This window comes from Poecilia mexicana, unplaced genomic scaffold (assembly GCF_051168715.1).
Source record: "Poecilia mexicana isolate PSO_F unplaced genomic scaffold, ASM5116871v1 scaffold_21, whole genome shotgun sequence".
NCBI classification, from domain to species: Eukaryota; Metazoa; Chordata; class Actinopteri; order Cyprinodontiformes; family Poeciliidae; genus Poecilia; species Poecilia mexicana.
The window spans coordinates 21,918,302-21,941,703 of record NW_028263390.1 but is presented as its reverse complement, the minus strand read 5'-3'; the positions used below and the strand labels follow the sequence as shown (position 1 = coordinate 21,941,703).

The window sequence follows — 23,402 nt, the reverse complement described above, 5'->3', positions numbered from 1 at the left end:
TTCCCCATTAAGAACATGCAAGTTTTTAAAATCATAAATTTTAAGTCTGAATGCTTAAAATTCAGACCTTTGACCCTCGTCCAGGTGTTGACGACCACAACAGCTGCTAGTAGAGCAGCTAAACCCAAAAACACAGTGAGGAGGAACCTCAGTTTCAATCCACCTGATAACAGAAGGAAATTAGATAAATAATTATATTTCCAAACATAAAGTTATGAGGAAAGTAAACATGTCAGGAATGTGGACTGGCTACTCTTCCCTCAGCTTCTACCTTAGATCTTCACCAGAGGGCAGAGAGCTGGATGAAGAGGTTTGATTTCTGAAGTCATGTCTGAACTCATTAGGCTGCTGGTTATTGATGCCTGAGTGTTAGCCTTGTGCTAAACCCTCTCTAATGCTCTCTTTGTTCTTGTCTTGACTCATTTCTCCTCATCTTCCCTTAAAAGTTTGTCTTCTCTCAGTCCAGAGAACCTGGACGTCCCTCTGAAAAATCTAACCTGCAAGGAACCTCTGGATCACCATCATGACAGGTAAAACACTGACCAACACTGCTGTATTCCTCTCACCCCTCCCTGATATCTACGTTTTCAATCAATTGTCATGCCAATTTTGAGCAAACTTTTAAAATGTTGCAAAAAAGAAAAAGTAAGTTATGAATGTTTCTATCTACCGGTTTGAAGCGAATCAACCAAACCACGCAAAGTGTAATTTCTACAAGATGTAGAAAAATGTTGACATTTTCAGAGTTTCGTGCCTCTGAAAGGCACAGAGCCAGCAGTGGATCAGAGCGGAGCGTCCGACTGATGGACTGAGCTAGACTTTTTCGTCGTCCGCCATTTTGACAGATTAAAACAAGATCTGTCATAATTCACTACTGATTTTTTAAAATATAAACAAACAACATATTCATTTTCATTTAGTTTGATTAATATTCAATAAGCTAAACAGAAAATCCAAAGATACAACAAATAAAAACAGATGAAATCACAAACAACAGAGTACATTTCAGAATGTACTCTCATCAAAATCTCTATCTTTAGATTTTGATGAGTCACTTCCAGTTGTGGGTTTTATTGAGTTTATAGGTTCTGTTGATCTCATCATACCTGGAAAAAGAGTAAAAAATAAATAAATAAAATCACACAACAAAAAAACTTTTCAAGTCACAAATTCAGCTTCTAAGAACTTTATGTTTCCATGAGTAATTTCTACATTCACTGTCATCGTCAAAATGTAATATTATTAAAGCAGCTTGTTGTCAACAGACATGAAGTAGTTGTTATAAACATTCCATCATTTTCTCACCTGTTTTTTCTCTCTGAGGTGAAATCCTGAAGCTAAACTCCTTCATGTCTCCTCCATATTTAACTTGACATCTGAATAACTCAGAAGGTTTTGATGTGGAAACATGAGGAGAAGTTGTGAAGCTCACAGTGGCTGAACAGGCAGACTGAGGAGGAGTTATGGTTTTGATATGTTCATCATCTTTGTTATCATACAGCCACTTCACTGAGTGAGAACATCCACCAAATGATGATACAGAGCAGATCAGGATGGTTTCATCACTGATCTTCTGTTCAGTCACTGAGGAAGAGGAAGATATTGATACAGTAACAACATTAATGCTGACTTCATCACTTCAGTTTTAGTGATACTGTATCATTGTCTATTGCAGTAAAAATATTTTGAAGTGAAAACATAATGATATAAATACTCACTGTTAACGACAGACAGATCAACCGCAGTATCTGCTACTTTTTGTCCTGATGAGTTAAACCGTCTGCAGACATAAAGACCAACATCCTCCACTGAGATCTTCTTTATAACCAGAGAACAGTTTGATGTAACACTCAGTCTGTCTGATTTAGTTCTGGAATCTTTATGAATCTTCCCATCTTCATACAGTGTTATTGTATTTCTTTGACCACTGATCATCCAGGTAGTTTTACTACAGGTTTTCTCCTGGTTTCTAAAACATTCAGCAGGCAGAGAGACTTCATCTCCATCTCTGACAACAAAGTGAGACCAGATTATATCTGCTGCTGCTGAGATGAGAGAAAGAAAATCAGGAAAATGCAGCTTTAGTCACAATAATTAACATATAAAAAAATGTCATTTTGAAAAAGATCTGAATTATCCAAAAAATAGTCAGGCAAGTTTTTTTTTTTATTTTATTAAATATAAATCAGTAAATTTCTTCTTTACAAAATCAGTTCATGCCCTGCAATGGTCTGGTGACATGTCAGGGAGTTTAGCCGCCTCTCGCCTGATGACTACAGGAGATAGACACCAGTACCCCTCACAACCCTAACGGGATAAGCATATCAGATAATGGATGGATGGAAAATCAGTTTAACAATGGTCCTGTCCAATCCAATCAATGACTATAACTGTATCCTTACCTGTAAATGTTAGGATCAGTGAGAGAAACGTAGTAATCCATCTGAATTCATCCATCGTGTGTCTCTTGTTCTCAGTCTTCTAACTGTCTGACTGATTCTGGTAGAGATGCAGCCTTTACTTCCTCTGACTGGCATGATGTCACGTCTTTAAACTGACTGGTGGTTTGTGGTTTAGCTAACCAAGTTTAGACATGCAGCCAGTCTGTTCAGAGATCATAGAATTATTTATAGACTTATACAGAAATGTCAAAAGACTGAAGGATATAACTTTTATATTCAACATCTTGTGAATTTGGGCAGAGAAAATATTTGACCAGTAAATGTTCAGAGTGATCAGCAACAGACTGAGATCATTATGGTTTCTGACAGAGAGGCATTGAAGATAGAAACATGACGAATGTGTGAAAATTAGTTTCAAGTTGAAGTTCTTCTCACAGGCGACATGGTCATGATGTCTATGTGATTTCAGACCTTTTATTTACTCATGGCACCACTGAACGGTTTATTTATGAAAACAAGAGGAAATGTTCTGTGAGAATGTTGCTAAAGATGGTTTCAGCTGTTAATGATGAGCAGATGACATATTGATGATATCATGGGAGACATTTAGGGCCCATTCACAGCAGTTCTGTTCAGTCCACTTTAATCCAACTCCAGCTCGTTTGTTTGGATCTGTGTTTCTTGTTTCTGGTCCTCAGGGACCACAGCCTGCATGTTTTAGGTGTTTCCCTTCTAACAGGCTTCTGCAGGAAGCCAACTATACCACTGGGCATTCTGGGTAAATCCAACCAAACAAACAGACGTGTCTAACACTAGCAGGAGAAATGGCTTGTGGTCTGTTGTCAAAGACAAAAGATAAGTCCTACAACCTCTAAAGTTTGATGCCACTTCATTTTTGTTTACATTTCATGAAGGAAGTTGTGCTCAGTGTTTTCTTCAGAGGTTTTTATGTTGTTTTCTTCTATGGTTCTTGGTGCAGCGCCACCACAGGCGAAGAGAGAAACAGGTTTGTCAAAGGGTTTGGTTGATTTGATACAGTGCAGCAGCAGCAGCTGAAAATTGAAAAAAATGTTGTAACTTTGGTCTCCAATTGAACAGAGTCTACTGGATTACCAGGTGTGAAAACACTGGGGCTGTAACGATTCATTGAATGATTCGAGTACCTCAGTTATTAAAATTCCTTGGAGCAAATTATCTGCCTCGAAGCTCTGTAAAATACTGATTTATTATTCAGCACACCGTGTTCCGACCGGGTGATTGATTATGTTGCGCAACGCTCTCACTTCCGCTTCTAAGTTATCGCTAAGTGCTAAACTCAGCGATACCATACCACCCAATTTTTAAGTTTGTTCTGGGGGAATTTGACAGCCTTTCTTCTCCTTGAGCTGCTGCCTGGTGGCTGGTTCAGAGCGAACAGCAGGTGTATTTATACAGGTGAGCGGATAGACTGAACACGACAGGCTGCTGCGCTGTAGTTGATGTTTAATGTGAGATGATATGAAAATAAATATCAGGCACAACCAAACTATGTAAAGGTTTTTGTCTATAAGATGAATGTGTCTGGTAACTCAGAGTATTGATGAATGATTGAAAATAAAATGGCAAATGTGTGAAGACTGTTAACGGGGATGAACAAAAGAAAAATATACAACTTGGTCTTAACTTTGTTCTGAATTTAAAATCAAATTTTAAACATAATTAGTAGAAAAGTAAGTAAGTCTACACACTTGTTTGTGATGTTTAATGTATGTTGAATAATAATTTTTTCAATGTAGTAAAGTATAAAATATGCATCATTTTATATGATCCGAGAACCAGAATTTCCTCATTCCAGCTTTGTAAGCTTTCTGCATGTTCTCACTGTTTATGTGTGGATTCTCTCCAGGTACTCTGACTTCCCCTCACAGTCCAGAAACAGACTGTTGGGTTAGTCGACTGTAATCTGCCTGGTCTGTGTGTTTCTGTGTTGCTCTGTGATGGACTAGTGGGGGTCTGTCCAGGATGTAACCTACCTGCTGCTCACTGACAGCTGGAGAAACACAACCTACCCAACACTTAAAATAAAACAGAGCAAATCCAACTGCCTGTGGTTAATGTTAAAGTTATCAATCTTTATTTATTGAAAAATGTTCTTACAGTGAAAACTTGCTATGATATGTTACACCTCATACTGTGAGGTGCAACACAAAGTAAATGGTAAATAACTGGAACAGTCTGACAGAAGCAAGTACTTGTCTTACAAAGGTTAAAAAAAAAATCACTAGCAGTGGCAAAGCAAACGGTATACACAAAATGCATCCCCTCCAACATCCACCAGGGGGCGCCCTCTGCACTGCTATTTACTACAACCTTATTGGTCTACCAGTCCTGCTCCAGTCTCCATAGTAAAACTTCTCAGACTGAAAACTGTTGACCACAATCAAGGCAGCAGTTTTACATTGTAGCGGAAATAATATTTTAAAAATGCTAATAGATGACCAAATTAACAAGCAGTTGATCATTCCAGTTAATAATACTTGTTATAAAATAAACATAACATCATCTAGTCAGTGATAAATGAAAAGCAATACACTTTAATAAGGCAAAAGCAACAGTAATTTATGATAAAGTGATTCATATGTATCAAAATACTAAATAAATCTGCAAATGAATGAAGGAGCAAAAACTGAGCCAAACTATTTTAAGATGAATGGGACAAATAACATTCCTTAAGATGGATAAGAATAAAGAATTAATTATTATATTTTTAAAAAAGTTGCATGAAAAACAAACAAAAAAAATGAGTCTGTGTGACAACAATAAATTCTTCTGATTCTGAACTTGTGCTCAACATGAAAAGCAGGAAGAAAATATATCTCATAGAAAATCTCCTGAAAATGTCTTGAATAAAGGACAAGAATTTTTATATAAGTTCAAATCAGCTCTCAGGTCTTTTGCCCTAAAAATGTGCCGAGTCTCAATTCAATATTTTCTCATCAATTGCGTATTATGTAATCTGTTTATAGCAATACATGATGTAGATACACAGATTAACATGTGAACATTAACTCTGTATATTTAGCATGAACCCACATTTTACTTTTAATGCATACTTAAACATAAAAAAACAATTTTGAGCTGTTTTGAAATTTGATAAACGTAAATGTAACCCGTTATTGACATATATGTTCTTCTATTGTCAAATAAAAATATTCTTTCAGCTGTTAATATTAAATTCCTGAATAAATCAAACTATTGACCTTTTATTTGACCTTTTTGACTCAGTTAATATGTTTTATTCATTAAGTTCATATTGGTCACTATATTTAAATAAGTGGATACTGTTTGGTTTCTTCATCTCAATCTGAGTCAGGAAATATTGAGTAATTATAAGAAGCCATGGTCTAAAATACACTAATTTAATTCAGTGTAGAATTAGAGAAATATCTGTGGGGCAATATGACGTTAAGTTAATATGGACAAATTGTGATAAAAACTCCAACATTAGTGGATAATAAACCAATCATACCCTTTCATAGCAGAATATCAGCGAACAGCTGGTCAGATTTCTACCTTATCAGGTTGGTTTCACTCCTGATGATAAGAGATAAATATTATTAATGAGACGAGACTCTCAGATCAGAAACTGAATTCCTAGTTTAGTCAAGTTTTTGAAAAGTTGTTCATCATTACAACTAGGGATGCACCGATTTATCAGCCGGCCAATTTATCTGTGCCAATTTCCTTAATTTTGGGAAATCTGAGCTCAGCCGATTTTTCCAGGTGAAGCTGGTCTTATCTATCGATTTTATCTACCTCAGCAAAGGTATTTAAATAAACTGCCATCTTCTTCTGCTCTGCTGTGAGAGAGGTCTGACTGGCAGACCGGCCCACTAGATCATGTCTATATGTTTGTACTTAACAATAGTCATCTCACTGTTGGCAACTCATCTTTATTGATATTTAGCAACATTTTAGACAAAAAGAAAAAAATGGCATCAGCCAAAATCGGAATTGGCAGGTCAGGATATTTAATAGATGGGTAATCGGTGATTGGCTGGAAAACTGCCATCGGTGCACCCCTAATTACAACTGAAGTGAGAAAGGTAATTCTCTCTAATTACAGTAAAGATTACAGATTACAGTAAATGTGAAACGAGATATGGAAGAGCCTTCATAGCAACAGCTGTAGTTAATGGTTTTAGTCTGGATTTAAGATGAGGACGAGACTCAGGTTCATTCAGGGACGACTGAGTTACAACATGGAGATAATCAATAACCCTGCAGATTTACAATTAATAAATATTACTTATTTTTTCATAAAAGGCAGAAAAACAAAACAAAAACACTGGAATCTTTGTCTAACAGCGCCCTCTTCTGGAGGGTAGAAAAAAACACAACTGTCAAAATAAAAATGTAAGTTTAGGTTAAAGGTTTTATCAACTCATTTGAGTTGAATATGGGAAAATGTAAAATCTAAATTATGACTTTTATGAATAAACTATAACTGTCATAAACAGTAAAGTTATTAAGTGTCTCAATGTCTTGGTTTGTTGATGGCAGCGTAGAGTTTACTGGGATCAACAGAGGATGAAGGTTTCACTTTGCTGTAGGTCACTGTGCCTTCATCATCATCATCTTCATAATTTTTACCCCGGACCTGAGCGTTAACAGAAAAGAGTCATAAAATGAGTAAACAATGATAAAGTGAAATCAGACACATTTACTGAAACTACCTGTCAACTTGTGAAAATGTTTCTTGCCAAGTGAAGCTAATATAGAAACAGGTTTTCATAATTCATCTGGATTTTTGGTCACTTAAAAAACTCAGAGTTCTTACTCTGGTGTTCCTGCTGGTCTTCTTGGTGTAGCTGATGGAGGCGTAGGCGACTCCACCTGCAGGATCCTCCTGTGCAGTGAGGACAGCACACTGAGCGTTAGCTAACATTAGAGATGCTGATTGTGCAGAAAACAGAGCTGAGGGTTTAAACTCACCAAGTTGTGACTGGATCCTCCTGCAGCCTGAGATCCTGCAGGGACCAACTCCTGTTCCTGAAATAAAAAAAACCAACAGAAACGACACAACTATGGTTCAAATTTGGTTAAAAGCTCCATTCCTGTCATCTACAGAGTTAAAGATGCTAAACTTTAGCTTTTAGTTAATGTAACATTTAAATAGATATAATGGAAGTTGTTTAAGGTTTTCCACCATCACAGGAGATAAAGATGATTAAATCCTCAACCAAAGAAAGAAAGAGATGTTGTCTGGTTTATGTTAACTCATATTGAACCGTGGTCCTTTGAAAGACTTTAGAGCTGTATGACTATTAGTGGTAAAATTAAAGAAAAATTAAAGAAAAAGGCACAAACTGCTGACATTTTATAATTTTCTTTCAAACTAAAAGCCCTCTGTTCATTTTCAAAAATAAAAGTAAGACAAAAGTTAAAGCTATTTAACTTACAGGGCTTTTGTTCATCCATGTCTTATTTTCTGAAAAGTAAAAAAAATGCATTTTGTTTGCAAAAGATAGATTAATTAATCTTGTTTCTAAATATAAAATTGGATCTTTAAAATGTTCTCACCTTTAGTTTTTCTCCATCTGATTCCTGCAGCAACAATTATTAGAAGCAGAACTGAACCAACAGCTGCAGCAATGATTATCCATAACTTTGTCAAACCTGAAAACATTGAAGTAAAGATTATAACAGATTACAGCTCTTTAATCTTTAGATTAGACAGAAGAGTCTGATGGTTGGTCTATGTGAATGTTTTATGCATATAACTGACACTAAGCCTAACTTAGAAAAAATAAAAAAGACTAATTTTCCCCAGACAACCAAGAACAGCTTAAAAACTCAGGATTTATCCAGATTATTTTTGTTGACTACTCTGTCACTGAGTCATTAAAGTTTAACTTTTTAAAGTCCTGTGGTAAACGACAAGCAGAAAAATGTTTTGTCTAACAACATGAAATGTAATCCCTCTAACCCAACCCCACTAGGACAGAGAATTCACTGTTTAAACTGGACTTCAAAACTCTGAACAAAAGAGACTGGTGGAATACATCTCCCAGCATGCACTGGGTCATCACACCAGGTTATGATGAGCTTTTATTCTTCTACGACACAGATGTCGGGTTAATCAGAGTCAAACCAAATAACAACATGAGTCATTAATCTTAATTCTAAACATCTTAACTTTGATCTATTAAGTCAACAAGAGATTTAACAAAAATTATAAATCTACTGACTCATGGAAAACCAAAACTGACATATTAAAAAAAAACTTTAGTTTGTTCTTCCATACCTGGCATGTCTTTACATTGATGATGTTCTTTATTGCTCTCTCATCCGGTTTGAAACAAATGCGCCCCTTAAATTTGTTTTCATTTGTATTTTAGAACAGAAGATTACATCAAACCTCAATTTAAAGCCATAAATTAATCAATAATAAAACAAATTAATCAATAATACTATGATTAATTCCAACAGAAGAAAGGCAACTTTTTCTATCCCTGAAACTAGAAACAAGAAGAAGAAAACCATTAAATGTAAAATGTTTTAAGTGAAAGAAGCTCAAAAAGAAAGCTAAGATTAAACATTACTGAACAAATAAAATTACAGCTAAAACTGAGAACTTCCTATCGAAACTAAAGGAATTATAAAAATATATATATTATCTCTATAATAGCTGATTGATTATAACTTTGATATTTTCAGGTGTCATTGTGCTTCAACATTTCACATGAAATAAACTGATTTAAATTGTTGTGTTTTAGAAGACAATTGAATAACCAAGTAAATCTTTAAATAATATTTTTAGACAATAAAAATTATTACCATGAACTGATGGTGAAACATGAACTGTAGGTTTGGCTGACAGTGAATTTCTGTTTCCAGGTTTCGTTGTTGATCCAGAGTTTCCTTCTGTCGTCTCTGAAGTCAAAAACACAAACAGAAAAACACAGTAAATGTTTTTATGTTCGTATCTGATGCTTCATCCAGTTTTTATTAAATTAAAATCTGGGGATTTTCTGCGTAAATTAAAATACATATTTTTATCAGTGAATTAAAAACCCAAATGTGATCAAATCTTCATATAATATCAGTGACGCTAAACAAAAGTTTGGTTATTAAAGTAACAAACTGAAGAAAATTTTAATCAAACACAAAATGAAAACATTTTAATATTACATTTTGAATATTAGTAAAATCATTACCTTCAGAGGTTTTGGAAACATCGTCTGTTTTTTGTTTGGTTGTCTCTGACTTTGTGTTTCCAGGTTTTGTTGTTGGTTGAACTTTTCCTGCTGAAAACAGAAAAAATTATTTAGATGAATCTAAATCATGAAGCCAAAGAGTTTCATGTGACGTCACTGATCTTATAGAGTTTATCATCTTCTAACCTCAAAAAGAGCCACTCAACTGCAAACATGCCAAACTAAATCAGAATAAAACACATTGTGTTCTATAATATTATGTAAAGATATTAGTAAACTCACTGCCTTCAGGAGTTGGTGAAACGTTCTTCTTCTTTGGTCTGGTTGTCTTTGTGTTTTCAGGTTTTGTTGTTGGTTGAACTTTTCCTCCTGAGATTCAATAAACAAAACAAATTAGAAAACATTTCAGCTCTGAACAAGTTTTAGAGCCAAAGACAGTTTCATGTGACGTCACTGATCTGATACAGTTTATCATCTTCTCACCTGACGGCTGCAGACTGAAGGTAAACTCTTCATTAGTTTCAGTTTGAGTCACTTTACACTGAGGAAACTTTGACCCTGATGATGAAGTGACAGTAGCAGAGCAGCCAGACTCTGATGGTGATTCTTTGTTGTTCACATCCTGATCAAACCACTGAACTTTGTACCGACAGGGGTCAGAGGTCACCACAGAGCAGCTTAATGTCACCCCATGATTCTCCTTCTGTTCAGTCACTGATGAAGACAGAAATGTTAAAATAAGTTTAAAAATACCTTCTTTATTATTATCCCTGTCATTAATTACTCAAACAAATCACTGATTCTAACAGATATAGGAAATAATCACTAATGTTAAAACTCACAGTTAACAACAGACAGATCTACATCAGACTGATGAAATGGAGTCTCTGTGTTTTCTGGTTTCCACTGTTGACATTGATAACGTCCAGCATCTTCCTCTCTGACCTTCTTTATAACCAGAGAACATGTTCTGAAAAAACTAAATATTAACGTTAGAAGAGGATTTTATTTGGTCCTACTTTGTGACATGACAGTCAGTGACATGCAAGAAGTCTTTAAAAAAGGAAGAAGACCAAGATGCATTTTTAGATTAATGTGAAAAATGAACTTCCTCTAGTTTGGTCTTAGAAATCTGGATGAAGGAGATCTGATTGGTGATGATGACGAGTAGCAGATTGAAAGTCCAGTTTTATAAATCCATCCCAGTTACCATTTATTTAACTTTTTAAAACCTGCCGGTTTCCAGTTTGGTCTCTGAAGTGTCTTTCTGTGAAATGATGAGGAAATGTTTGCTGTAGTGAACAGCAGCAGCAGCAGAGCTCTGAGGTTTTAACCAGAGAAAGATGATGAATGTGTGAAGTTACAGTTAGATATGTGTGAATGCCCAGGTCATTTTCTCACCTCCATGATGAGCTTCAGATGTGTAGCTGACCTCAGACCCTTTATTGGTTCATGTTCCACTGAACGGTTTATTTCTGAGAAGAAAACAGGAAGTTTTCTGTGAGAATGTGGCTAAAGAGCTCTGAAGGTTTTAACTGTTAAAATGAGCAGATAGACGGTTAAAACACTGATGAGAGCATGGAAACCATTTAGTTCCTGTAAACTAAAATAAGCTGCATTTAAGAAAGAACTGAATAAAACCATGAACTCATACATGTCTGTTTATGACAGTGGTGTCCAAAGTGGGTCCTGGAGGCCCGGCATCCTGCATGTTTTAGTCTCTCCCTGCTGGTAACAACAACCTTTGCAGCAGGTCAATGATCTTTTTAGACCTTCTAATGAGCCATTAGTTGATCCAGGTGCGTTTGAACCAGGGAGAGAATAAAACATGCAGGATGCCGGGCCTCCAGGACCCACTTTGGACCCCACTGGTTTACAACATGACACACAGTGCAGGACATCTAAAAAATCAAGATGTGAATATTTTTAGATTACATTAATGTTGTAAATAGATGTATTTTCTCTTTTGTTCGGGTCTGTTAGAGACTCGGGTAAATAAGCTGAAGAATCCAGGAAATCTGATTGGTTGATGAAGAGTCAGTGGTGAAAAGTCCAGTTTTATAAATCCATCAGTTTCCATTTAGTTTAACTGTTTAAAACCTGCTGGTTTCCAGTTTGGTCTCTGAAGTGTCTTTCTGTGAAATGATGAAGTGTTTGCTGTAGTGAACAGCAGCAGCAGCAGAGCTCTGAGGTTTTAACCCTCAATAACCACATAAATACACCTGGTTAGAACGTTGATGGGACATTTTATTCACTAATCAACTCAGTTTATTTTAAACCTGCAGCTGCAGAGCAACACATTTACAGAATCAGATTTTATCTGAAACTCAGTAAAATCAGGTCTGACAGCCAAACCATCTGTTCTCTGATTGGATGGTTAAATTTATGATTGACATGACATTGACCAATCAGCTCAGATCGGTCAGTGTTTTCCATCTGCAGGTTTTAAACTTATTTGTAAATTAGTTAGTTATCCAGAGTGCAGAGTTTTACTCACAGCTTTTTGCTTTGTAAACATTAGTTAGTTTGAAATTAAATGTGCAACTGGTATAATTAATGTAATTTATTTTTTTATTTTATCCCTTATTTAAACTTAAATTATTAACTTTTGATGCACAAAGATGAAAATCTCAGACATTTTTGTTTTAAAGGTAGAAACATTTATTCAGAACCAGACTGTGATTTATGAGAACAACATTTATATAGGATGGATTTTTTTACATGCATGTCTTCCCATTTACACAAATACAAAACTGAAATTCTTGACATTTTATTCTAGATTACAAAAGTCTTTTCACAAAATATGGTCAAAATGTGTATCAGTATATTTCTGCCCACATTAAAAATATTTTTATTTAATTTAATAAATCAGATTTTAATTTTTAGCTTCAAATCTCCAGCAAAAAGTTCACCTGCTATTAATGTAACATATTTATGAAAACATTCACATTGTATCCGATTTGTTTCTTTAATGTGATTTTTTATTTCTGCTTGTTAAGCAAAATGTGTGAGGATTTGAGTTTCTCTGTGTTTCTATAGGTTCTGTTCCTGAGTCTCTGTGCTGTCCTGTTTTGTTCCAGGCGTCTCGTCTTCTGTGATCACCCTCTGTGTATTTATGTCCACCTGTCGTCTTTGTCTCTTGTCGGATCCTTGTCTTGTATCTCAGTCAGTCAGTCGTGTTGTTTGTCACGTTTTGTTGCATCAGTTGTACTGATGAGTCCTGAGTCGCCTTTAGCTCCTGTAAGTCCATTTATTGTTACTGTTAGCTACCGGCGCTGAGCTTTAGCTTCTGCTCTGCCTTGCAGCCTTTAATCTGGACTGTCTGAGCTGTTTTCCATTATTAAACTCACCATCATTCATCTATAACTGGGTCCTGCCTACTTTCTCTCACCACCTCACCTACAATTCATGACAAAATTACATTTTTCATTACTTATTTCATTTAAAGAAACAAACATAAAAATTTGTGCAATACTTAAAAATCCTCTAAATATTACATGTAGAAATATTGTTTTAATTCCATTATAACTATAATACCATATTGTTTTATGGTACAATAGTCTTAAAATGTGACATTATATAAAATGAAATTACACAACAGTGATAGTTTCTCTGAGTTGATGTTGAGAAAAGTTTGGTGGAAACAAAATCAGATGTTTTCATCGTTCACTGCACCGTCATCTTCTTTATGCTCTTTGTGATAAACAGAAATACACATCATTAATTTTAGAGACAAATCAAATAAATTCAAAAGCAGAGACAGTTAGCTGAAGTCATCAAATAACTATTCAACATTTTTAACTAAAGACTTTAATAAATTAATGTAAAACATCAGAGGAATCTGAAATGCTGATGGTGACATTAAAATATTGAAACATTTATGATAAAACTTACATCACCACCAGGTGTTAGGAGTTAAACAGAACAAACCACTTTTCTCTTCACATTAATAAATAATCTGTTTCAGAGTTTTATGCCACTTATTTCTATTTATCAACAATGAAGTATTTTCATTCAACAGATTATCAAACTGTTGTATTTCTCTCAACTTTTTACCTTTAGTTCTTGTCCAAATGTTGACGCTCACAACAGTTATTGAAAGAGCTGCTAAACCCACAGAGACGATGACGATACGCCACAGACCTGAAATAGAAATAAAACATATTTTCTACATTTTATGTGTATGAATAAAGCAATTCTAACATCATAACAGGATCCTGACATTTCCCTTCCTTCACTGTTTCCCAGGTTGATTAGTGACTCTCTGATAATCTTCCTGTTTTAACCCATGGAGCCCGGTCGGCTCAGCCCAAACAGGAGCCCAGAGTCGCTCCAGGACCTGCTGGAGGGACGATGTTTCTCAGCTGGGAACGCCTTGTGGTTCCCCTGGAGGAACCACAAGAATTTTCTCACCTGTTTTTTCTCTCTGAGGTGAAATCCTGAAGCTAAACTCCTTCATGTCTCCTCCATATTTAACTTGACATCTGAATAACTCAGAACGTTTTGATGTGGAAACATGAGGAGAAGTTGTGAAGCTCACAGTGGCTGAACAGGCAGACTGAGGAGGAGTTATGGTTTTGATATTTACATCATCTTTGTTATCATACAGCCACTTCACTGAGTGAGAACATCTACCACCATATGATGATACAGAGCAGATCAGGATGGTTTCATCACTGATCTTCTGTTCAGTCACTGAGGAAGATGAAGATATTGATACAGTAACAACATTAATGCTGACTTCATCACTTCAGTTTTAGTTATACTGTATCATTGTCTATTGCAGTAAAATATTTTTAAATGAAAACATAATGATATAAATACTCATTGTTAACAACAGACAGATCAGCCTCAGATTCTGCTACTTGTTGTCCTGATATTTCAAACCGTCTGCAGACATAAAGACCAACATCCTCCACTGAGATCTTCTTTATAACCAGAGAACAGTTTGATGTAACACTCAGTCTGTCTGGTTTAGTTCTGGAATCGTTACGAATCTTCCCATGTTCATACAGTGTTATTGTATTTCTTTGACCAGTGAATATCCAGGTAGTTTTATCACAAGTTTCCATCTGGTTTCTAAAACATTCAGCAGGCAGAGAGACTTCATCTCCATCTCTGACAACAAAGTGAGATCTTTGTTCATCTGCTGAGGAGATGAGAGAAAGTAAATCAGGAATTTCCAGCTTTTGTAGCTGATGTCACAATAATTAAAGCAATTAATGCTAATCTTGGGAAGATTTAGTCAAAACTCATATTTTCTTGTGCATTTTCATAAAAAGATGATCCGAGACAATCAATAAATATACTGTAACTGTATTCTTACCTGTAAAGATTTGCATTAAAAAGAAAAACATTATAATCCATCTGAGTTCAGCCATCGCGTGTCTCTTGTTCTCAGTCTTCTAGTTGTGTGACTGAATATTTACTGAGATGAACTCATGTAAAAATATATGAATATACCACAGAGACCAAATTCCTACATATTCAATAGTCAAATATAAAGTAGTTTTCTCTGACAAATGCAAGTTTTTATCTTACAAAACTTAAACCTAAAAGTACAAATAATATATTAAGACTTTACCTTTAATAACATAAAGTTGCCTAATTTTTAAAGTGCAATCAATAATACTTTTATAACAAATTTATATCAGTAATGATTTCTTGGTTAATGTCAAGTTGTCATAACAAAGACATTTCGAATAATGTCAACTTTGTATTAAAAGTGTCATAATTTACCGAATGACGCTTTATGACAACAGTCATAAATATTCATGAAGGCTTATTCATGTTCATGACAGATGTTATGTCATGTTTATGACAGTGTCATGACAGTCTTATTCAACCCCCTTCAAATAAAGTGTTACCATTTCTCCTATAAAACCAAGTTACCAGTTTTGTTTCTAAATATCTTTTCAACAGATTTAAAAACTACAGCATGTATTATAAATCTACTGACAGAACTATAAAAATGCATCAGAGATAAAAATCACATATAAATGAATACATCTCATAAACATTGAAATAAAACATTATTATCATCATTACCTTTAGAGTTTGATGAATCACTTCCTGTTGTGGGTTTTATTGTCTTTTTAGCCTTTGTTGTTTTCACTGTTGTCGACGTTGTCGTCACTTTGGTTGGTTGTATCGTAACTGGAAAAATAAATACTTTAAAAAACTTCCCAAAACCCAAACATTTTTATGTTAGATTTATTTCCAAACTATAGTCACAGTTTAATTTTGTTAGAGGATTTTGTTTCCATGAATGATTTCTAAATAAGCAAAATCATATATTTCAACTGTAATATTACAGAAGCAGCTATTTATCAACAGACAGGAAGTAGTTTTTACAAACAGTTCATTTTCTCACCTGGTTTTTCTCTCTGAGGTGAAATCCTGAAGCTAAACTCCTTCATGTCTCCTCCATATTTAACTTGACATCTGAATAACTCAGAACGTTTTGATGTGGAAACATGAGGAGAAGTTGTGAAGCTCACAGTGGCTGAACAGGCAGACTGAGGAGGAGTTATGGTTTTGATATTTACATCATCTTTATCATACAGCCACTTCACTGAGTGAGGACATCCACCACATGATGATACAGAGCAGATCAGGATGGTTTCATCACTGATCTTCTGTTCAGTCACTGAGGAAGAGGAAGATATTGATACAGTAACAACATTAATGCTGACTTCATCACTTCAGTTTTAGTTATACTGTATCATTGTCTATTGCAGGAAAATATTTTGAAGTGAAAACATAATTATATAAATACTCACTGTTAACAACAGACAGATCAGCCACAGATTCTGCTACTATTTGTCCTGATGAGTTAAACTGTCTGCAGACATAAAGACCAACATCCTCCACTGAGATCTTCTTTATAACCAGAGAACAGTTTGATGTAACACTCAGTCTGTCTGATTTAGTTCTGGCATCTTTATAAATCTTCCCATCTTCAAACAGTGTTTCTGTTTTATTTCTTTGACCAGTGAATATCCAGGTAGTTTTATCACAAGTTTCCATCTGGTTTCTAAAACATTCAGCAGGCAGAGAGACTTCATCTCCATCTCTGACAACAAAGTGAGATCTTTGTTCAGCTGCTGAGGAGATGAGAGAAAGAAAATCAGGAAAATGCAGCTTTTCCTTAACATAAAGTGATTCATTTTCATCTTGAGAAAATTTAAATAGTGAATACAGCCCATTTTTTACTAAATCAGTTTAAAGATGATCTGACACAATCAATGAACATACTGACTGTATTCATACATGTTACACTTAGAATCAATAAGAAAAACTTTATAATCCATCTGAATTCAGACATCAAGTGTCTCTTGTTGTCAGGCTTTAGATCAGTGGTTCCCAAACTTTTTCTGCCTTTTTTGCTGGTTTGCTGCCATGATTCTAGCACACCTGTAGCTCTGTACAGCAGCAGCAGGTCTCCTTCACAGGTGGAAACCCAGCGCGAGCGTCGTAGCGCTCATGTTGCGTTTAAAGGCGGCTCGGAAAAACAGGTTACCACATGTTAACAACGGATTAAACAGTTTTAACTGCTGATAAAAGTGACAGAGGACACAGATATGGGAAGTGTGGAAGCCTCTACTGCAGGGGTCCCCAAACTACGGCGGGCCGGATATGGCTATGGATATGGATATGGCCCGCCGTCGTTTGGTCCGGCCCCCTGAACAATGCCGGATCCGGCCCGCCTGCTCATTCCAGAGAGCATTCAGTGTTTTTTTTTTCATATATTGTATTTTCTGGTTATATGTGGATTTTTCTTCAACCACCAGGGGGGCTCTTGAGCAGATGTGAAAGTAACTTTCCCTCAATGGAATATATACCAGTCAGTCCCAGTCACCGTTTCACTCACGGTTTTTTCCATTTGCATTCTGGGTAAATATCTATCTAAAAGCACGAATGTGTCCCCCCCCGTCGACAAGAATTTTCTAAGGTTTATTTCTCCAAAAACTAAGACCGGCCCCCGACCAGAGAAAGGAACAGCTATGTGGCCCTCGCAGGAAAAGTTTGGGGACCCCTGCTCTACTGTATGAAATTGACATAGGAATAACAGAGAGTTGGCCATTCTAAGGTAAAAACCCAGTGCATACAGTGTTCATGTTTTGTTTTTGTTTTATTTCATCCAGACGCTTCCCGCGCCCCCCCTGCAATGGCACGGCGCCTCCCCTAGGGGGCGCGCCCAACAGTTTGGGAACCTCTGCTTTAGATGTGTGGCTGATTCTGGTAGAGATGGAGACTCTTATCACTGACCTACATGATGTCACTTCCTCATACTGACTGATGGTTAGGGTTTCTTTCTTTTAAGCCTAAACCGGTTTAGATATGGTGTGAATTCAGTCAGAGAAGGAAGAATGAAGTCACAAATTTAAACTGTTTTATTTCTAACTTGGCTCTCTGAGCATGGAAACCGCTGCACAAATAATGTCTAATTTACACGAGGGATGATTTTTATCAGCTGACATGTTTCAACAAAATTATAATTTTATTTTAAAAAATAACTTCAGTGCATTGAAAGGTGCTGCATTTAAAAATATAGTTTTAAGGGGTTAAAGTTCAGTGAACATCAAACACTTTGTTTTACTTAGTGAAAACTAAAGCAAGAGATTATGTAAATAAATATTAAATCTGAACCCAGTGAGTAAAGCAGATCTATGGTCTGTAGCTCTATAGAAATGTTTAGTGTCTTCCTACCTGTGAGCTGCAGGATGATGAATAAAAAGCCTTGAATCCATGGGAGTTGAGCCATTGTGCGTCTGTTGCTCTCACAGTCAGACTGTCTGACTGAACACAGATGGAGCTTCTACTTCCTGATACTCACCACTTCCTCACTCTGACTGATGGAGGCTCAGCGCTTTATTTGGTAACATCTGCTTGGTTTCACAGCGTTGATGACCAAAGTGTGGTTTATTACTTATTATGCATTTACTGTGAAATCCATATCAATCATATCAATCAAGATGTTCTGAAGAAACTAAATATTAACGTTAGAAGAGGATTTTATTTGGTCCCACTTTGTGACACGACAGTCAGTGACATGCAAGAAGTCTTTAAAAAAGGAAGAAGACCAAGATGCATTTTTAGATTAATGTGAAAAATGAACTTCCTCTAGTTTGGTCTTAGAAACCTGGATAAAGGAGATCTGATTGGTGATGATGACGAGTAGCAGATTGAAAGTCCAGTTTTATAGATCCATCACAGTTACCATTTATTTAACTTTTTAAAACCTGCTGGTTTCCAGTTTGGTCTCTGAAGTGTCTTTCTGTGAAATGATGAGGAAATGTTTGCTGTAGTGAACAGCAACAGAGCTCTGAGGTTTTAACCAGAGAAAGATGATGAATGTGTGAAGTTAGATATGTGTGAATGCCCAGGTCATTTTCTCACCTCCATGATGAGCTTCAGATGTGTAGCTGACCTCAGACCCTTTATTGGTTCATGTTCCACTGAACGGTTTATTTCTGAGAAGAAAACAGGAAGTTTTCTGTGAGAATGTGGCTAAAGAGCTCTGAAGGTTTTAACTGTTAAAGATGAGCAGATAGACGGTTAAAACCCTGATGAGAGCATGGAAACCATTTAGTTCCTGTAAACTAAAATATGGTGAAAGAAGCTGCATTTAAGAAAGAACTGAATAAAACTATGTATTATACAAAAGTCTCCTAAAATGACAGCAACTATCCTAAAGTGATCCTGTAGTTTAGCTTCAGTGAGAGATTCTGTCTCCACGTCCCAAAGTTCATATCTGGCAGATTGTGGTAAATGTTGTAAAACTGCAGCTGTGAATGAACCTGCAGGCGGTGAGTGTTTAGTGATTTTTAGATAATTCAAATTCATCACATTGATCCAGGTTTAATTCCTCTTTATATCTCATAAATCAGCTGAGATTGATCAATGTTTTCTACCCTCAGGTTTTAAACTCATGCGTATGTTAATTATCTCAACTGCTGAGTTTTATTTACAGTTTTTTGCTTTGTAAACAAAACTTAAAGTTAAATGTGGAACTGGTGTAATTACTTTAGTAAAATTTTAATTTTTTCTTTTCTCTCTTATTTAAACTTACTTACTTTTGATCCATAAGGATGAATTCTCAGACATTTCTGTTTTAAGATAGAAACATTTATTCACAAATACACATTCTGATTTATGAGAACAATATTTATATACCGTAGATTTTTTACATTTGTGTAGCACCTTAAACCACTCTATGAGAAAGAAACTAAAATGGTGGGTGCTTGGGTTCGACATCAATGAGGTACACCATTATGTAGGCAATACAACTGACCTGGTTTGTAACAAATATGACCCAGAGAAATGGAAATTCAGGCAAAATTACTCAGCTTCACTTTATTAACTAAGGTGACAGGGAACCCTCACTGTTAATCACCACTTGAACTGTAAGCTGTGAACACTTTTAAGATTTAGGGAAAACAAACAAAAAAAACAACATATACTTTTCACATAAGGCAGCACATAAGGCAGGCCAACTAAACAATTAATGTTCACAAGCAATGTCCAAGTTAGTATATCGTCCTGAACAGTCAGTTCTACTCACGACCTCCAAATGGTGGTGGGAAAATGGGAAAAACCCGGAGAAAACCCAACGTTGCAGGCCTGTGACCAACGAGGCGTAGATGTTGAAATCCCAGAGGGAGGACGAAGGAAAGAAACAATTTGAGAGCGGTGCAATTCGGGGAAAACATAGGAAACGCTGAGATGCCTCCCTCCTCTCAACTTCGCAGGGGCTCAACGGCTGCCGCAGGATCGTGGCGCTAAAGCGTTAGCCCACTTAGCTTAGCCCGAAGTCCGTCGCGACCACTTGCTCCGGTCCCCTCTTGGCTCGTCCCTCCAGCGTCAACTGAACTCCTTCAACTTCTCCCGACTTCCGTGCCCTTTCGTCCTGTTGTCCCTTTGTCTCTCTTTTTCGTCTGTCTTTTTTCCTTTCTTATTTATTCCTCTTTTTTTTTTCTCCTCGTCCGCCTCCGTTCTCCACCCTTACCACTCTCTCCCTTGCTCCCGCCTTCTCCTCCTCTCCACCAATCCCCAGTCCCGCACCGGACAAACTGTCCCCACTGCCAATGAAAATGGTGAGATCAGAAAATGCGCAGTGCAGCTTACGTCACACTGCTTCTTTCAGTTACAATATTTACACAATAGCTCACTAACAAACAATAGTTTTAATCATCAAATAAGGTAATTACTCAATAGTGGCCTTTATATTATTCAACTATTAAGGTGAAGGAAAATACCAATGTATTTCTTTCAGAAAGAAGAATACTAAACACTTAGTTGTTCACCAATGTATGTTTGAATAAACAATAATTTACTTTTAATATACTTGTATCTTATTTTGAACTATGTAAAATTAACCTTAACAAATAGTAACTACCATAACCTCAGTTTATCACTGGGCTACATTTGTTTTTTTCATTTACACAAACAAAAACAATCTTTCACAAGGTCAAAATATGCATCATTATATTTCTACCCATATTAAAAAGATTTATATGTAACTTATGAAATTATATTTTATGTTAATTTCAGATCTCAAACAAAATGCTTACCTGTTATTAATGTGACACATTTATTAAAACATTCACATTGTATCTGATTTGTTTCTTGAATGTGATTTTGGTTTCTTCTTGTTAAACAAAATTTCATTTTTACATTACATATTTAATTTAAAGAAACAAACATCAAAATGTGTACAATACTTAAAACCCCCCAATATAACAAATGAAGAAATATTGTTTTATTTTCTTTATAACAACAGTACTGTATTGTTTTATGCGTAGCCCGGGAAATACTTAGCCTCACAGGACACAAAAACTGAGGTTCTTAATGTGCAGTATATTTTATTATCAGTTGGGACAGACTGAACAAAGCTGTCTTGCTCCCTACTATTGTTCAGAAATCAGAACATAGGTTCACCAAACATTAGGTAACTATTCATGAAATGTGGCAGATCTCCAAAATAACAGGAAGAATACACAAAAGAAAATACAATATATAAAAGAAATAGAAATACGGCAGTGGCCTCTGGCTGCACAAACAAAAATACAGAGAGCTGCATTACACCACACTGATTTAGAGCGCATGGAGTTGTGATATGACTTATTTTATCAACACTTACATTCGACAGTAATGTCTCAGTTCACTCTTAATACTGGAGAACACCTTTAATCAGACATCTTATTTTCACGTGCAGTAAATGGCCGCCCTGCACCGCACAGACAGGCTCCCTGGACCATCCGTTTCAGAAATACACCATCTTATTAAAATACTGACTGCTTATGACATAAATGAGAACATACCGACATATTTCAACAAATGATGCATACATTTACCAATTTTCTGCTGAAACTATGACCTGCACATAAATCACATATAGTTCCCGTCCAAGTTCATCACGTAGCATAGCAACACCGGAAGACAAAATGCATTTCCTGCCCCGTCTTGGGAAACAGTAATCACTTTGGTGGTCAAAATGTGCAGCACCTGAGACCAACTACCTGAACATATTTAAATGTGAAAAACATACAGATAGGAAATAAAATTACATAACTGAAACAAAATCACTTAATAGCATTGCTACCGTAAGATAAAAGAAAACCAACACTTTGAAACAGTACAATTATTTAACCAAAATTTACCACCCGGCTACAGTTTTTTGTTACCATAATCTTAACATGGAACCTTTAGACCCTTGTCCCTTAGTGGGTCGGGAGCTGCTGGTGCCTCTCCAGCTAACTTCCGGGCGAGAGGCGGGGTCACCCTGGACAGGTCGCCAGTCTGTCGCAGGGCAACACAGAGACAGACAGGACACACAACCATTCTCACACACACTCACACCTAGGGGCAATTTGGAGAGGCAAATTAACCTGACAGTCATGTTTTTGGACTGTGGGAGGAAACCGGAGTACCTGGAGAATGCAAACTCCATGCAGAAAGAGAAAAATTTGGTGGAAAGAAAATCATCAGATGTTTTCATAGTTCACTGCACCGTCATCTTCTTTATGCATTTTGGGATGAAGAAAACATAAAAATACTCAACATTCATTTTAGAAACAAATAAATAAAAAAATCAATGACAGTTCATTTAAGTCATTAAATCACTATTCACCTTTTTTATCTAAATAATAGTAAAGTTAATCCAGAATTTCCAGTATTTTCATTCAACAGATTATTAAACTGTTGTTGTTGGAGCCTGTTAAGAATTATATTAATTTATTTTTTGCTAAATTATTCATTTCCACAGATCTAAGGGTATGTGAATGGTATATGTATATTTATTTATGCATTTATTTGTTTTGCTTAGACCCTCCTCTTTGTCAGTCAGCCTCCTGCAGTGATTAACAAGAACAATCAGCTGCTGGGGCTGATCTGATTATTTGGTGAAGGAGTGAAAAGGTTTTTATAACACAAATTAATGTTTATATTTGAAGTCAACTCGGAGATTATTTTTTGTTATTTTTATAAGAAATCGAAACCCCTTTGAAACAGGAGAAGTCTCCGCGAGTGCTTTTTATTTTTTCTTTGAGTGAGTCGAAAACCTCTTCCTGAAAGACTACTCTGGCATTTTTGTTTTTTGGACTTTTTCTGATGCAAGAGTGGCCATAGCAGTTGTATTTCTCTCAATTTTACCTTTAGTTCTTGTCCAAATGTTGACGCTCACAACAGTTATTGAAAGAGCTGCTAAACCCACAGAGACGATGACGATACGCCACAGACCTGAAATAGAAAAAAATAATAATTTCTACATTTTTATGTGTATTAATAAAGCAATTCT

The 23,402-nt window shown here is 35.9% G+C and overlaps 2 protein-coding genes and 3 long non-coding RNA genes across 5 annotated transcripts; all 5 read right to left on the bottom strand.

The window, feature by feature from the left end:
- Positions 1-824: 824 nt before the first annotated feature.
- On the bottom strand, positions 825-2,457 carry LOC148153114 (uncharacterized). The gene is made up of 3 exons (XM_088001717.1): positions 2,403-2,457; positions 1,719-2,045; positions 825-1,584 (listed from the first exon to the last, which is right to left on the bottom strand). The coding sequence occupies exons 1-3, from the start codon at positions 2,455-2,457 to the stop codon at positions 1,280-1,282; spliced, it is 687 nt and encodes a 228-aa protein (XP_087857843.1). The 3' UTR covers positions 825-1,279.
- A 2,035-nt stretch (positions 2,458-4,492) lies between these two features.
- Positions 4,493-7,433, bottom strand: LOC148153113 (uncharacterized). The gene is made up of 3 exons (XR_015761847.1): positions 7,377-7,433; positions 7,222-7,290; positions 4,493-7,041 (listed from the first exon to the last, which is right to left on the bottom strand). It is a non-coding gene; the product is annotated as an uncharacterized LOC148153113 (long non-coding RNA).
- A 1,734-nt stretch (positions 7,434-9,167) lies between these two features.
- LOC148153112 (uncharacterized) lies at positions 9,168-10,535 on the bottom strand. Its single transcript, XR_015761845.1, has 5 exons — positions 10,444-10,535; positions 10,085-10,315; positions 9,884-9,970; positions 9,602-9,691; positions 9,168-9,317 (listed from the first exon to the last, which is right to left on the bottom strand). It is a non-coding gene; the product is annotated as an uncharacterized LOC148153112 (long non-coding RNA).
- A 1,721-nt stretch (positions 10,536-12,256) lies between these two features.
- On the bottom strand, positions 12,257-16,244 carry LOC106911954 (uncharacterized). The gene is made up of 4 exons (XR_015761846.1): positions 15,975-16,244; positions 15,650-15,757; positions 13,658-13,744; positions 12,257-13,294 (listed from the first exon to the last, which is right to left on the bottom strand). It is a non-coding gene; the product is annotated as an uncharacterized LOC106911954 (long non-coding RNA).
- LOC148153111 (uncharacterized) lies at positions 13,962-14,982 on the bottom strand. The gene is made up of 3 exons (XM_088002249.1): positions 14,928-14,982; positions 14,431-14,750; positions 13,962-14,297 (listed from the first exon to the last, which is right to left on the bottom strand). Exons 1-3 carry the CDS (start codon positions 14,980-14,982, stop codon positions 13,962-13,964), a joined length of 711 nt encoding a protein of 236 aa, XP_087858375.1.
- Positions 16,245-23,402: the final 7,158 nt, after the last annotated feature.